Source organism: Phaseolus vulgaris, chromosome 9 (assembly GCF_000499845.2).
Source record: "Phaseolus vulgaris cultivar G19833 chromosome 9, P. vulgaris v2.0, whole genome shotgun sequence".
NCBI lineage: Eukaryota > Viridiplantae > Streptophyta > Magnoliopsida > Fabales > Fabaceae > Phaseolus > Phaseolus vulgaris.
The window spans coordinates 32,059,116-32,071,592 of record NC_023751.2 but is presented as its reverse complement, the minus strand read 5'-3'; the positions used below and the strand labels follow the sequence as shown (position 1 = coordinate 32,071,592).

General features: G+C 34.6%; 1 protein-coding gene and 1 pseudogene across 1 annotated transcript; one reads left to right on the top strand and one right to left on the bottom strand.

Annotated features, from left to right (window-relative positions):
- Positions 1 to 2,691: 2,691 nt before the first annotated feature.
- Positions 2,692 to 4,583, bottom strand: LOC137822397 (uncharacterized). Its single transcript, XM_068627284.1, has 2 exons — positions 3,940 to 4,583; positions 2,692 to 2,812 (listed from the first exon to the last, which is right to left on the bottom strand). The coding sequence occupies exons 1-2, from the start codon at positions 4,581 to 4,583 to the stop codon at positions 2,692 to 2,694; spliced, it is 765 nt and encodes a 254-aa protein (XP_068483385.1).
- A 1,028-nt stretch (positions 4,584 to 5,611) lies between these two features.
- Positions 5,612 to 5,717, top strand: LOC137823219 (small nucleolar RNA R71; annotated as a pseudogene).
- Positions 5,718 to 12,477: the final 6,760 nt, after the last annotated feature.

Here is a 12,477-nt window from a genome sequence, read left to right as displayed (position 1 = left end):
GGCAAGTGTACCGAATCAACTGTAATATAGTACTCTTTAAAGTACGAATGTCGAACCCACAGGGAACAATTCTAATTAAGATGTTCTGTTTTAAAACTCATTAAGTATAGAAAATAATTTTGAGACTTTGTTCATAACCAAATTAAGATTTCACAAGAACTCAAAGATTTAGGGTTTGATTAGAGAAAGATACTTGGGATTGAATTGTGTGTATCTCAATCATCTGTATTTTGAATAATACAATATATAATACTCAAAACTACTTATTCTTGATGCTTAATTTAAAGTCATTCATCTTGATTCCTCACAGATGAAATTCATAAGATAATTTCTTAAACATTGATTCCTCACATATTTAACAAATCATCCAGCTTTAGGAACAGAATTATCATGCAATCAATAACCTGGAATCTATTCCTAGCATTACAAGTTATCAAGCATTTTCGTCTATTTCAGATCCTTAAAGGTACTTTCCAATTAAATTTAAGGATCAAAATCAAGACTCTATTGATCAGACAGAATCAAGCAATAAGCATAAAACGAAAATACCAAGAACAAGTAGAAAAGAGAATTTTATATATATATCACCAAGAATACATTTGATCAAGATAAATTACATTCAATCCCAAGTTAGAAAGAACTTAGCCACTCATGACAGCTCCTTCAATCTTCATTCTTGATCTGGATTGCATAAGAAGGGCTGATCAGAGCGAGATCTTCTCCTAAGAACATAGGTTTCTTCCCTTTCTCTCACTAGTCTCTCTCTAAAAAACCTAATCTGTTTTTCACTGCTGGTTTTGAGTTATGTTTCAGAATTTATATAATCAACTTTAGCTTGAGCTAGCGATTCTAGCCTGAGCTAGATCAGTACTGCACCTTTAATCAATTCTGGACAGTTTTAGCTTGAGCTAGCAATTCTAGCCTGGGCTAAAATTGTACTGCACCTTTAATCAACTCTGGACAGTTTTAGCTTGAGCTAAATCCTCTAGCTTGAGCTAAATCTTCTTGTGATCCAATTCAGTTTTTACTTTTTCTTCTTTCAATGCCAGCTTGACTACATTCTTTCAATGCTTCGTATTCATCTGCAATTTACACAAAAATTGAGATTAAATTTCTTCATTTGTTTCTTGGTTCAAAAAATATATAATCAGATTCAATAATTCTTAGATTAGGGTAATTTTCTTACTAAGCAACAATTAAGTTCCAAAGTGTTCAATTTTCTCAATCATAAAAACTACACATTGGCACTTATCAAATTCCCCCCAACCTAGAATCTTGCTTGTCCTCAAGCAAAGTAATTGAATCCCAAAAAAATATGAGTTCATTCTTCCCCAAAATCCATAGAAATCAAATCTATAGTTTAATATCAGAACAACTTCATGGAAAGAGCACAAGATAATTCAACAACAACAAAAATCATGGTGTTTCCTATCAATTCAAACCAAGACAGGATAAGAATGTATTCAATTTCCAAGGTAAACAATTGTTACTCTTCACTGAGAATCAAACTAAGGAATTTCTCTCTTCATTCCTCACTGGTGAGTGTTTTCCCTCTTTTTTTCACTGAATTCCAAGTTAATTTAAGGTTGCCCTTCATTTCCAGTTGATTACAAACACTTTCACAAATATAGATCTTGAGGTCTTTTCAGGTTGTAATGAGGCTGGGTTACAAAGAAAATTTGGTTTTTCTAGGATAACAAAATGCACACTTAACAAAAGATTAGCATATTTGCAATTCACTTTCTAATTGTGTTATCCATTATCCCTTCCATAAGATTCATTCAGATTGCTTCTTTTTCTATTCTTGTAATCCCCTTTGCTTTTTTTTTTTTTTTTAGAAAAGAGAATGAGAATTTGGATAATTTTGTCATTCCTTTTTTTTTTTTTTTTTCATTCTCAAAATCCCAGCAGCCACACCAAACCCAATTCTTTTAATTATAGAAATTTGAATTGCACTTATGCTCTCCTTTTGTTAGCATACCACAAGGTAGGACAATATATGTATATCAGAAGCTAGGGTGCAATAAAACAAATTTCAGCTCAAAAAGGGTTATTTTTCTGCACATTTCATCATATATTGCAAAGGTTAGCTGTTTGGCTCTGAGTTTTCTCACCTCCAACTCTATTAAACATGCCTCAATCATCTCCATGTTTGGTTTGTGATGCAAATTGACTAGAAAATTAGGCAACCTCGATTAACTCTTCACTAGTGAAAGTCTCTCAAATTGTTTAAAGGTTTCACACTCTCACTTGGTTGGCTAATTTCAATTCCTCATTTGTTCTCAGACATTGCTTTCAACTATTTACCTTGTTCCAACTTTTACACATTACTATCCTTTCTCAATTTGAGTGATGGTTCCAACCACACATTCTTTTTTAAATTAAGACCATGATCAATCCATTTGGTTGTTCTAATTTAGAATTATGGTTTGATTTCTTTTTCCAAAAAAAAATATACCATCATCTATATACAAGATTTCACAAAATATGCAAACATCAACCACTATACTAACTTAAGCTTGCCATCAACAAAAGCTAAATTAAGAAATATTAAACTAAACTGTTAAAGTCAACTTACTAAATTAAACTGAAAGTAAAGTTAAACAAAAAGATAAAACCAGTTTTTTGTTCATTGTGCATGATAAGTATCAATCTCCTCTTGTGATTTTGTTCCGCTCTGTGCCAACATCATCATTCTGAACTTGAATGTTCATCATTTGTTGCTGCTCCAGTTGGTTCAGTTGCCATTTCTAGTGTATCTTCAACTCTAGTCCCAACTCCATATGCTTCTGCCTCCCCTGAAAAATTGTGCCTGTCCCCAGGCCAAGATAGATAATCATGAAATTCAGTGGGTGTCAGATGTGGATTTGGTGTGACTCATTTTTCTGCACATGTAAGAATAAGCATTTCTCAAACCAAAGTGTTTTATTTGATTGACATTTTAACAAACACTTGTTATGCATAATATAGAATGGCATTGAATGAGTAATTTTTGGTATTTAATCCATGGAAGACAATGCTTAACTTTGATTATCCTATTCCACAATCCTATTCAACATCAAGACATTGAAATTTCAAAAAGATTGAATCTTTCAATTTAAAAACGAAATTGTTAACTGGAAGCAGAAACATGCATGACTGGGTTTGGTTGAATGGAAACGACAATGAAAATGATTATGGAGAAGAGTAATTACTTACCTTGATAATGGCAATGTAGATGAAATGTTTATTTGAGAATGGTTATGTAGATGGAAGCTTTGGTATTTTTTTAGAACAGAGGGTGTTTTTGAAACTGAGTTAGGGTGCAGGGTTTTCAAAATGTGATTTTTATAAAATGCTGCAGTTCTTTTTTTTTCTGTTTTTTTTTTTTTATAGAAATCTCACTAGCTTAGGCTAGAGCTTCTTAGCTCAGGCTAAAATTTGGCAGAGAGCAACAGATTTGTTCTAGCTCAAGCTAGCTCTTTTTAGCTTAAGCTAAAATTTGGCAGAGAGCAACAGAGTTTTCTAGCTCAAGCTAGCTCATTTTAGCTCAGGCTAAAATTTGGCAGAGAGCAACATATTTGATTTAGCTCAAGCTAGCTCTTTTTAGCTCAAGCGAAAGTTGCAGAACAAAATTTTTTCTTCTTTTTCTGCATAACTAGCTTAGGCTAAAAGTTCTAGCTTAAGCTAAAATTACCCTGCAATGAAATTTTCTTGAAAATTTTCATTTTGTCTTTGCCAAAAGTTTCAAACCTTTCTAAGCTTTCTTCCATCTATTCATTTCACCAAACATTTCAAACATAAATGACCATTTCACATATCAAACTGGTTTTAAAAACATCAAATGTTAAAACATACTACTAAATCAAAACAAAATTAAAGACACATTTCAAAACAAAACACTAGGTTGCCTCCCAGCAAGCGCTCGTTTAACGTCATATAGCTTGACGCCTGATTAACATCATTGAAGGTTCAACAATATTCACATCCACTCTGAAACACTCTTTATGATCATTTGAATACTTCTTTGCTTCAAAAACATTAAAGCTTACTTCTTCATCTAGAACACAAACTTTCAATTTTCCTTTGTCTACATCAATTATAACTTTGGCAGTTTTCATGAATGGTCTTCCTAATATCAAAGGTACTTCAACATCTTCTTCAATATCCATTACAACAAAATCTACTGGGAATAGAAATTTATCTACCTTTACCAATAGATCTTCAACTATTCCATGTGGATATTTGATTGATCTATCAGCCAACTGCAAAGTCATTCTTGTTGGTTTCACTTCTACATCTCCAATTTTCTTCAGCATTGATAAAGGCATCAAATTAATACTAGCTCCAAGATCCAATAATGCCTTTCCAACAGTGAGATTTCCTATGGTAACTGGCAAAGTGAAACTCCCAGGATCTCTGGATTTCTGTGGTAATGATTTTTGAATTATAGCACTGCATCCAGCTTCCAATTCAACTATTTCCTGGTCATTGAACTTTCTTTTCTTTTTCAATAATTCCTTCATGAATTTAGCATATGTAGGCATCTGCTCTAAAGCTTCAGTAAAAGGAATGTTAATTTGCAGTCTTTTGAGAATATCCATGAATCTTGCAAATTGTCTTTCTTTGTAGGAGCATGTGGGTAAGGTACATCTTTGATAGGAACACTCCTCTCTTGTTTCTCATTTTTTTCATTTTTTTCTATTTTTTCTCTAATATCTACAACATCTTCCTTATTCCTTCTTTCTCCTCCCTCACACTCACTCTGTTTTTTTTTTCATTTTCTCTCTCACTCAAAACCTCTTCCTCAACAACTAAATTATCTCCAATTCCTTTTCCTATAACTTTCCCACTTCTAGTGGTGATAGACTTGCAATGCTCTTTGGGATTGGTTTGTGTATTTGCTGAAAATTGACTTCCTTGATTATCAGCTAACTGTTTAGCCAGCTGCCCCACCTGTGTCTCTAAATTTCTTATTGATGCTTCAGTATTTTTATGATTAGATAGAGAGGCTTGCATGAATTTCTCTAAAGTATCCTCCAATTTGGATGTTCTCTCATGAACGGAAGGATAATGTGGTTGCTGCTGATAAGGGACTTGTCTGTTAGATGATCCAGCCTCTTGCTTCCACCCCAATCCTTGATTTTGATTATTCCTCCATCCTTGAGCCATGTTATTTGGATAATTATATGCAAAGCCACCTTGCCTTCCTTGATTATTCATATACTGAACCTCTTCCTCTGATGGATTTTGGTAAGAGCATTGGCCATTGAGATGATCTCCCCCACAAAAATCACACTTCAAAGCTTGATTCTGAATTGAAGGAGAATTTACTGCATGTAATTGTTGAGGCAGTTTTGACATTTGCTTGGTTAATGCCTCAATTTGATGAGTCAAAATCTTGTTTTGTGCTAAAATTGCATCTGAAGTGCTAAGATCCAGCACCCCTTTCTTTTGCACTGTATATCTATCATGTTGAGCTTGGTAATCTGTTGAGGCTAAGGCATCAATGATTCTTGTAGCTTGTTCTGCATCAACACTCATCATTGTACCTCCTGCTGCAGCATCCAGGATCATTTTAGTATCAGGCCTCAAACCATTGTGGAATATGTTCAACTGAGCAATATCCTCAAAGCCATGATTAGGACATCTTCTTAACATCACTTTAAAGCGTTCCCAAGCTTCACAAAAAGGTTCTTCTGGCCCTTGCCTGAATGTAGAGATATCAGACTTAGCCTTGATATATCGAGAGAGTGGGAAGAATCTGTGTAGAAATTTCTCTTCTACATCATTCCAACTACTTAGACTCTGGTTTGGATGCGACTTTAACCATTCTTTTGCTTTTCCTGCAAGTGAGAAAGGAAATAGACGCAGATAAACAGATTCAATATCATTTTCCTTGAAGCCCATGGTCCCAACCAACTCGTAGAATGTGGAGAAATGAGTATAAGGGTCTTCATGATCCATTCCAGTGAATTGATGAGTGCTGATTAAGCTAAGAAAAGCTGGCTTCATTTCTAATGATTTGGTGGCAGGAGGTATGGCTATGCTGGAGAAATGCCTTGGTCCTTGTTGCATAGCATAGTCTCCCAATGTCCTTCTAGGTGGATTTTGTATATTTTCAGCCATTTGGAACTCTGTTTGATTGTGTGAGTTGAGAGTGTTGGAAGATTCTCCTTTTGCTTGTCCTTGCTTCTTCTTTTCTTCTCTCTTCTTGCTCTGAATTTTTCTAGCTGTCTTCTCAATTTCTGGATCAAATTCTAATTGATCTTCAAGAACCTGTCCTCTCAATAACATGTATCTAAGACAACTCAAGCAAGGATTAGCACATGATAAAAGAATAAAATATAAACCAGTGTATATTCACAAAGAAAACATAATATTCACAATACTCAATGAGTTATACTTCAGAAATTCTTAAAAGAAATTGTTCCCCGGCAACGGCGCCAAAAACTTGTTGATTATTTCTCGGCAAGTGTACCGAATCAACTGTAATATAGTACTCTTTAAAGTACGAATGTCGAACCCACAGGGAACAATTCTAATTAAGATGTTCTGTTTTAAAACTCATTAAGTATAGAAAATAATTTTGAGACTTTGTTCATAACCAAATTAAGATTTCACAAGAACTCAAAGATTTAGGGTTTGATTAGAGAAAGATACTTGGGATTGAATTGTGTGTATCTCAATCATCTGTATTTTGAATAATACAATATATAATACTCAAAACTACTTATTCTTGATGCTTAATTTAAAGTCATTCATCTTGATTCCTCACAGATGAAATTCATAAGATAATTTCTTAAACATTGATTCCTCACATATTTAACAAATCATCCAGCTTTAGGAACAGAATTATCATGCAATCAATAACCTGGAATCTATTCCTAGCATTACAAGTTATCAAGCATTTTCGTCTATTTCAGATCCTTAAAGGTACTTTCCAGTTAAATTTAAGGATCAAAATCAAGACTCTATTGATCAGACAGAATCAAGCAATAAGCATAAAACGAAAATACCAAGAACAAGTAGAAAAGAGAATTTTATATATATATCACCAAGAATACATTTGATCAAGATAAATTACATTCAATCCCAAGTTAGAAAGAACTTAGCCACTCATGACAGCTCCTTCAATCTTCATTCTTGATCTGGATTGCATAAGAAGGGCTGATCAGAGCGAGATCTTCTCCTAAGAACAGAGGTTTCTTCCCTTTCTCTCACTAGTCTCTCTCTAAAAAACCTAATCTGTTTTTCACTGCTGGTTTTGAGTTATGTTTCAGAATTTATATAATCAACTTTAGCTTGAGCTAGCGATTCTAGCCTGAGCTAGATCAGTACTGCACCTTTAATCAATTCTGGACAGTTTTAGCTTGAGCTAGCAATTCTAGCCTGGGCTAAAATTGTACTGCACCTTTAATCAACTCTGGACAGTTTTAGCTTGAGCTAAATCCTCTAGCTTGAGCTAAATCTTCTTGTGATCCAATTCAGTTTTTACTTTTTCTTCTTTCAATGCCAGCTTGACTACATTCTTTCAATGCTTCGTATTCATCTGCAATTTACACAAAAATTGAGATTAAATTTCTTCATTTGTTTCTTGGTTCAAAAAATATATAATCAGATTCAATAATTCTTAGATTAGGGTAATTTTCTTACATTAAGCAACAATTAAGTTCCAAAGTGTTCAATTTTCTCAATCATAAAAACTACACATTGGCACTTATCAATTCTCACCATTTGAAATCAAGAAAAGAATTCAGGTTCAAACATGGCTTCGTCTTCAAGACAAAAACAGAAAAGCAAGGGAAAGCAAACCACTTCTCAAGGTGTGTTAGAAGGATGGTTCGCTGGAAATGAAGAAGGCATCAATGCCTACATTCATGAAACAAGCAGGAAGCAGATTAACATACCCAAGGTGCTGGATTTCAACTGGCTGAAATCTGAAAAATTGGTAGAAACAAGGGTTGTGTTGAAGCACCAGAAACTGAAAAAGATGCTGGAATTAACGGGTAATGTTTATCCTGACTTGGTTAAAGTGTTTTATACTAATCTCACATTGGATGGGAAGAATGTTGTCTCTTATGTGAAAGGGACCAAGATGAAGATCACAAGTGAGGTGTGGAATTCTGTGGCTGGAATAAAATATGTTGGGCTGAAAGTAGGGAAAGGAAATACCAGTGGAATTTCAGAATTCAACAAGCTGCAATATTATAAGAGTTGCATGAGGAATCCTACAGAGAGTATAAACAGGTTCCATGCAGGGCATTTGAACCTCACTCCACGTCTAGTTGCATACATCATAGCTTGGCAACTGATTCCTAGAGGGACAACCCATGCTGTCTTACATGAAAAGAATCTCATTCTCCTATATTGCATCATGAATCAGATTAAGGTAAACTGGGTGTTCATTGTCAATGAACACATGCTCAAGTCAAAAAGGTTGGCTGATTACAGATTTCCCTATGCTATTCTTGTTTCCAAATTAATTGATTACTTTGGTGTTGATGTTACAAATGAGAGAAATTACCCTATCAAAGCTGTAAGTGAGATTGATACTTCAACTCTCACCAAAATGGGTTTTCACAAAATTGAAAACAAGTGGGTGGTTCTCAAGGAGAAGGACACTCAAGCAGAACATGAGGATGAGGATGAAGCTGCTCCTATGGATGATGACTCACCTGCCACCCAATCTGAACATGAGGAAGTTGCTGCAAATGCCATAGTTGCCTATCAAAGTCCAGAATACCGTGGAGAACCAATGTCTATGTTTGAGAGGCAAGTGCTGTACCATCTTGATGTCATGTCTGCAGAACAAAGGGCACACTTTGAGACTACTCATGCAAGGTTCCAACACCTTGATAATCAGATTGAAGGGGTTCAGGCACAACTTGCAGAGCTTTACTACAAGGATCAGTAGTTTTATGCTTTTAATGCTTTCTTTATCAGTTTTCAAGTTTCTGTAATGTTGAACAATTTGGTTTTCTGGCTCTGAACTATTATGGTTATGGTTTCTGCTTTATATCCCTTTATTCCCTATGCTTATATGCTGTTTGATGAATCCAAAGGGGGAGAAAAATAGCTCACCATGCTAGGTGATGCTAGCTGAAACAGGGAGTTAATTCTGCACCTTAAAACCATGTCTTATGCTATGCAATACTGCTGTTTTTTTTTCTGGTTAAAATCTGGTGCAGTGCAGGTGCAATTCTGGTTTAAAATCTGGTGCAGTGCAAGTGCTTAAAGAGACAAAGCTATGAGGTTAGCTATGGGGATTTGTCTCCATCAAACAGGGGGAGATTGTTGAAGATGGTTGCTGCCCCCTTCAAGATTGTGTTTGATGAAGACTTGTATGTACTTTTCATGTATTTTTGCTTTGCTTTAAGTATGTCTTAGTTAGTGCTTAGAGGTTGTCTAAGAGTGGCTTTTTGCTGAGTAACTCACCTCATAACCACTGGCCATGTGATAAGAACAAGCATAAGTTTTCTTAAACTGTTTTTCACATGTTTTACACAAAAACACGTTTACTGCATAAAAATAAATATGTTCTTTTCTAAATAAACAGATTCATTTTTTTCACTGATGCCTTGGCTAAAGTCTTGTAAAAATTTGATTTTGTGCATCAGGTATTTTGACTAAGTCTTCTTCTTTTCAAAACGACTGAGTTTTAAATAGTTAAACTTTCTCTGTTTTCGTTTTTGAAAAATAAATCTGTTCATCTGTAAATGAATAGATTATTTTTTGTCTCTGGTGCCATGTCAAGCTTAAACGTTTTTCAGTTTTATCTCAGCACCAGAATGGTTGACTAAGTCTCCTCTCTTAACAAATTCTCTAACTGCTTTTTGAAAATAAATCAGTTCATTTTATTTTCAATCTGTTCATTTTATAACAGCTTTAACTGTTTTTTCAAAATTCTGTTATAAGCTGGTTTTCTATAAAATGCAAACTTGTTTTCTGAGTTTAATAACGATTCAAACAGTTCATACATTTGCAAAAAACAAGTTTTGACAGCAGAGAGTTAAGTGTTTTCAAAGGATCAGCATTTGTTCTTCAAAGATTTCAAAAATCACAAAGTGCTTGTTCTTGGTTTGGTTCCAAAAGCTTGGTGTGAGGTGCAGCTACTGTTCTAACAATCTTGCCTACTGGTTTAAGGCAGATCTGTTTATCCTCAATCAGGTGTAGTCGTTTCACATCTCTTTCTTGTAATAGTTTGGTTGAACACTCTTCTTGATAGGTGTTCTTGAAGAGTGGGTGTGTGTGTATGCTGAAATAGGTTTTTTCAGCAAGAGTACCTAAGTTCTTGTAGGTTTCAAGAACAGTGGGAATTGTACTTGGTTGTACAGTGTGTTAGTGATTTCCACCTGTTGTTGGTGAATACTGGATGTAGCTCAGGTTGAGTGAACCAGTATAATTGCTTGTGTTCATTCTCTCTCTCTCTCTGCAATTTCGTTTCTGCATAATTGATAAAACAGCAAAGAAATAAATCTGTTCAATTGAAAATAAATCTGTTCTTTCTGGGCACTGAGCAAACTGTTCTTGATTTCTGAAAAAGGTGTTTGAATCTGATAAGAACATATATAATCTGCTAAAATCATTGGAACAGATTGACTGTGATAAGTTGTTCAAGAAACTGTCAAAGCTATTAATTGAACCTTAAACAATTGCTCAAAGTTGAAGCTTGTTGTTCTGTGATTCATTGTTCTTAATTACTGGAAATTGCTTGACATCAAGAAGAACACTCATAGTCTGTTAAAAGCCACTGGAACAGCTTGTTTGCAAAAGGTCACTCAATTAATTAGCATGCTATCAATTGAACCTTAATCACGTGCTTGAAATTGAAGCTTGCTGTTTTGTGTTTCACTGTTTTTTCAAATCTGATATTTGTGTGTGTGCTGCTAGAAATTCTCACTGCATAATCTTGTGATTAACCTTGCTGAATTAAAAGCTTTTCAAACAAAAACAGTGCTGAAATAAATCTGTTCATTTTCACATAAATCGATTTATTTTCTGTAAAACTGTGTTAAACTCTGTTTCTGTGAGAAAGTTTTAAAAGGTCAATTCACCCTGATGGAGATCAAGCGCAAGAGGACATGGAGGCCAATCATCAAGCTCAAGAAGAGGTGGAGGCACAAATGGAGGACGCCCATGGAGGTCAAAGTCCACCTCAAAGGATTATAAGAAGCATATTCAAAGCTTTGGGAGCTAGAGGACATTTATTTTCTCTTTTTGTAATTTCTTTAGTTGAAGGTGCTTAGAGGGAAACATTAGAAACCTCTTTTGTTTTAGCATCTTTTAGGCTTTAGTTAGGAGCTTTAGGAGGGGGGTGTATTAGTAGATAGGTGTAGGTGTAGTTTTTGGGAGGTGTCATAGTAGAAAAAGGTCACACCTCCCATGTGACTTGTTTTTGGTGGGAATTTCAAATGAGTTTATTTGAAATTTCCCACCTATTTTTTCAGCACCTTAGGCTATAAATAGAGGTGCTCTCTTTGTAAAATTCAGATTGGAATTAATCTAAGAAAACTCTACTCAAATTTTGAGTGAACTTTGGAGAGCTTTGAGCCTTCTTCTCTAGTCTTATCTTGATGGATCATTGGAGTCCTCAAGTGGCGGCATCACTCTCATCTAGGAGCATTCCACACTTCTAGTGGCGAGATCATCCAACATTCTTCCATCTTCATGAGCACTCTCTTCTCCTTCCTTTCTTCTCTTTCTATTGTTTTTGTTAGCTTGTGTTCTTGAGTTTTGGTTTGGTGTTCTTGCTGTTTTTTTATGAGTTTTGGTTTGGCAGTTTTATATTTCAGTCCATTCATCTTGGTCCTTTGCTTTTCTTACTCTTTTGTTCGGTTCAATTTGACTAAAATTGGTTCATCCAAATGAGTTTAGGATTTGGTACTAGTTTTTTGGTGAGTTCTTGTCTTAGAACAATGATCCAACTCTAAGAAAAGTGCCTCTATAATGTCCAACTCAAGGTGATTCCTAAGAAGGTCAAGAACCTTTCTCTATATGGCTATTGGAATCACATCACACCCCCCTCTTGAACTTTGGCACTATTAAACCCAACATACATGAATATGAAATCTTTATACTAAAATTTCTCCAACTTTAAAATTACAAATATTCATTATTAATTTGAGCTTAAATATGCGAGAAAGAGATAAATTTGAGGTTTAAAGATGTACTACATGTTGATTGCACTTTTGTTAGCTATTCAACATGTTAATGTAGAAAGATGGAATAGTAGTTAAGTTAGCTTTTAATGACTCTTTTTGGATGTTATTGTAAGTTTCTTTTTTAATCGTTAACTTTGATATATATGTACACACACATACACACACGTATATGTATATATATATATATATGTATAATATATATGTATGTGTGTGTACATATATTTTAGTTTAAACTTGAAAGTTCTATGTAAAACCCATCAACTCAGATTGTGGATTTTTTTTTTGAATCAATGTTTGGAAAAGAAAAGCTTGGTTGAGTCTGTTGCTATAGAAG

What these genes read in the sequence shown, in the direction of transcription:
- LOC137822397 (XM_068627284.1), bottom strand. Translation starts at nt 4,583, where the DNA reads ATGGATATTCTCAAAAGACTGCAAATTAACATTCCTTTTACTGAAGCT. An exon ending in ATTGTTGAACCTTCAATGAT is followed by an intron (nt 2,813 to 3,939) that starts GTTAATCAGGCG and finishes GCCTGGGGACAG; the next exon opens with GCACAATTTTTCAGGGGAGG.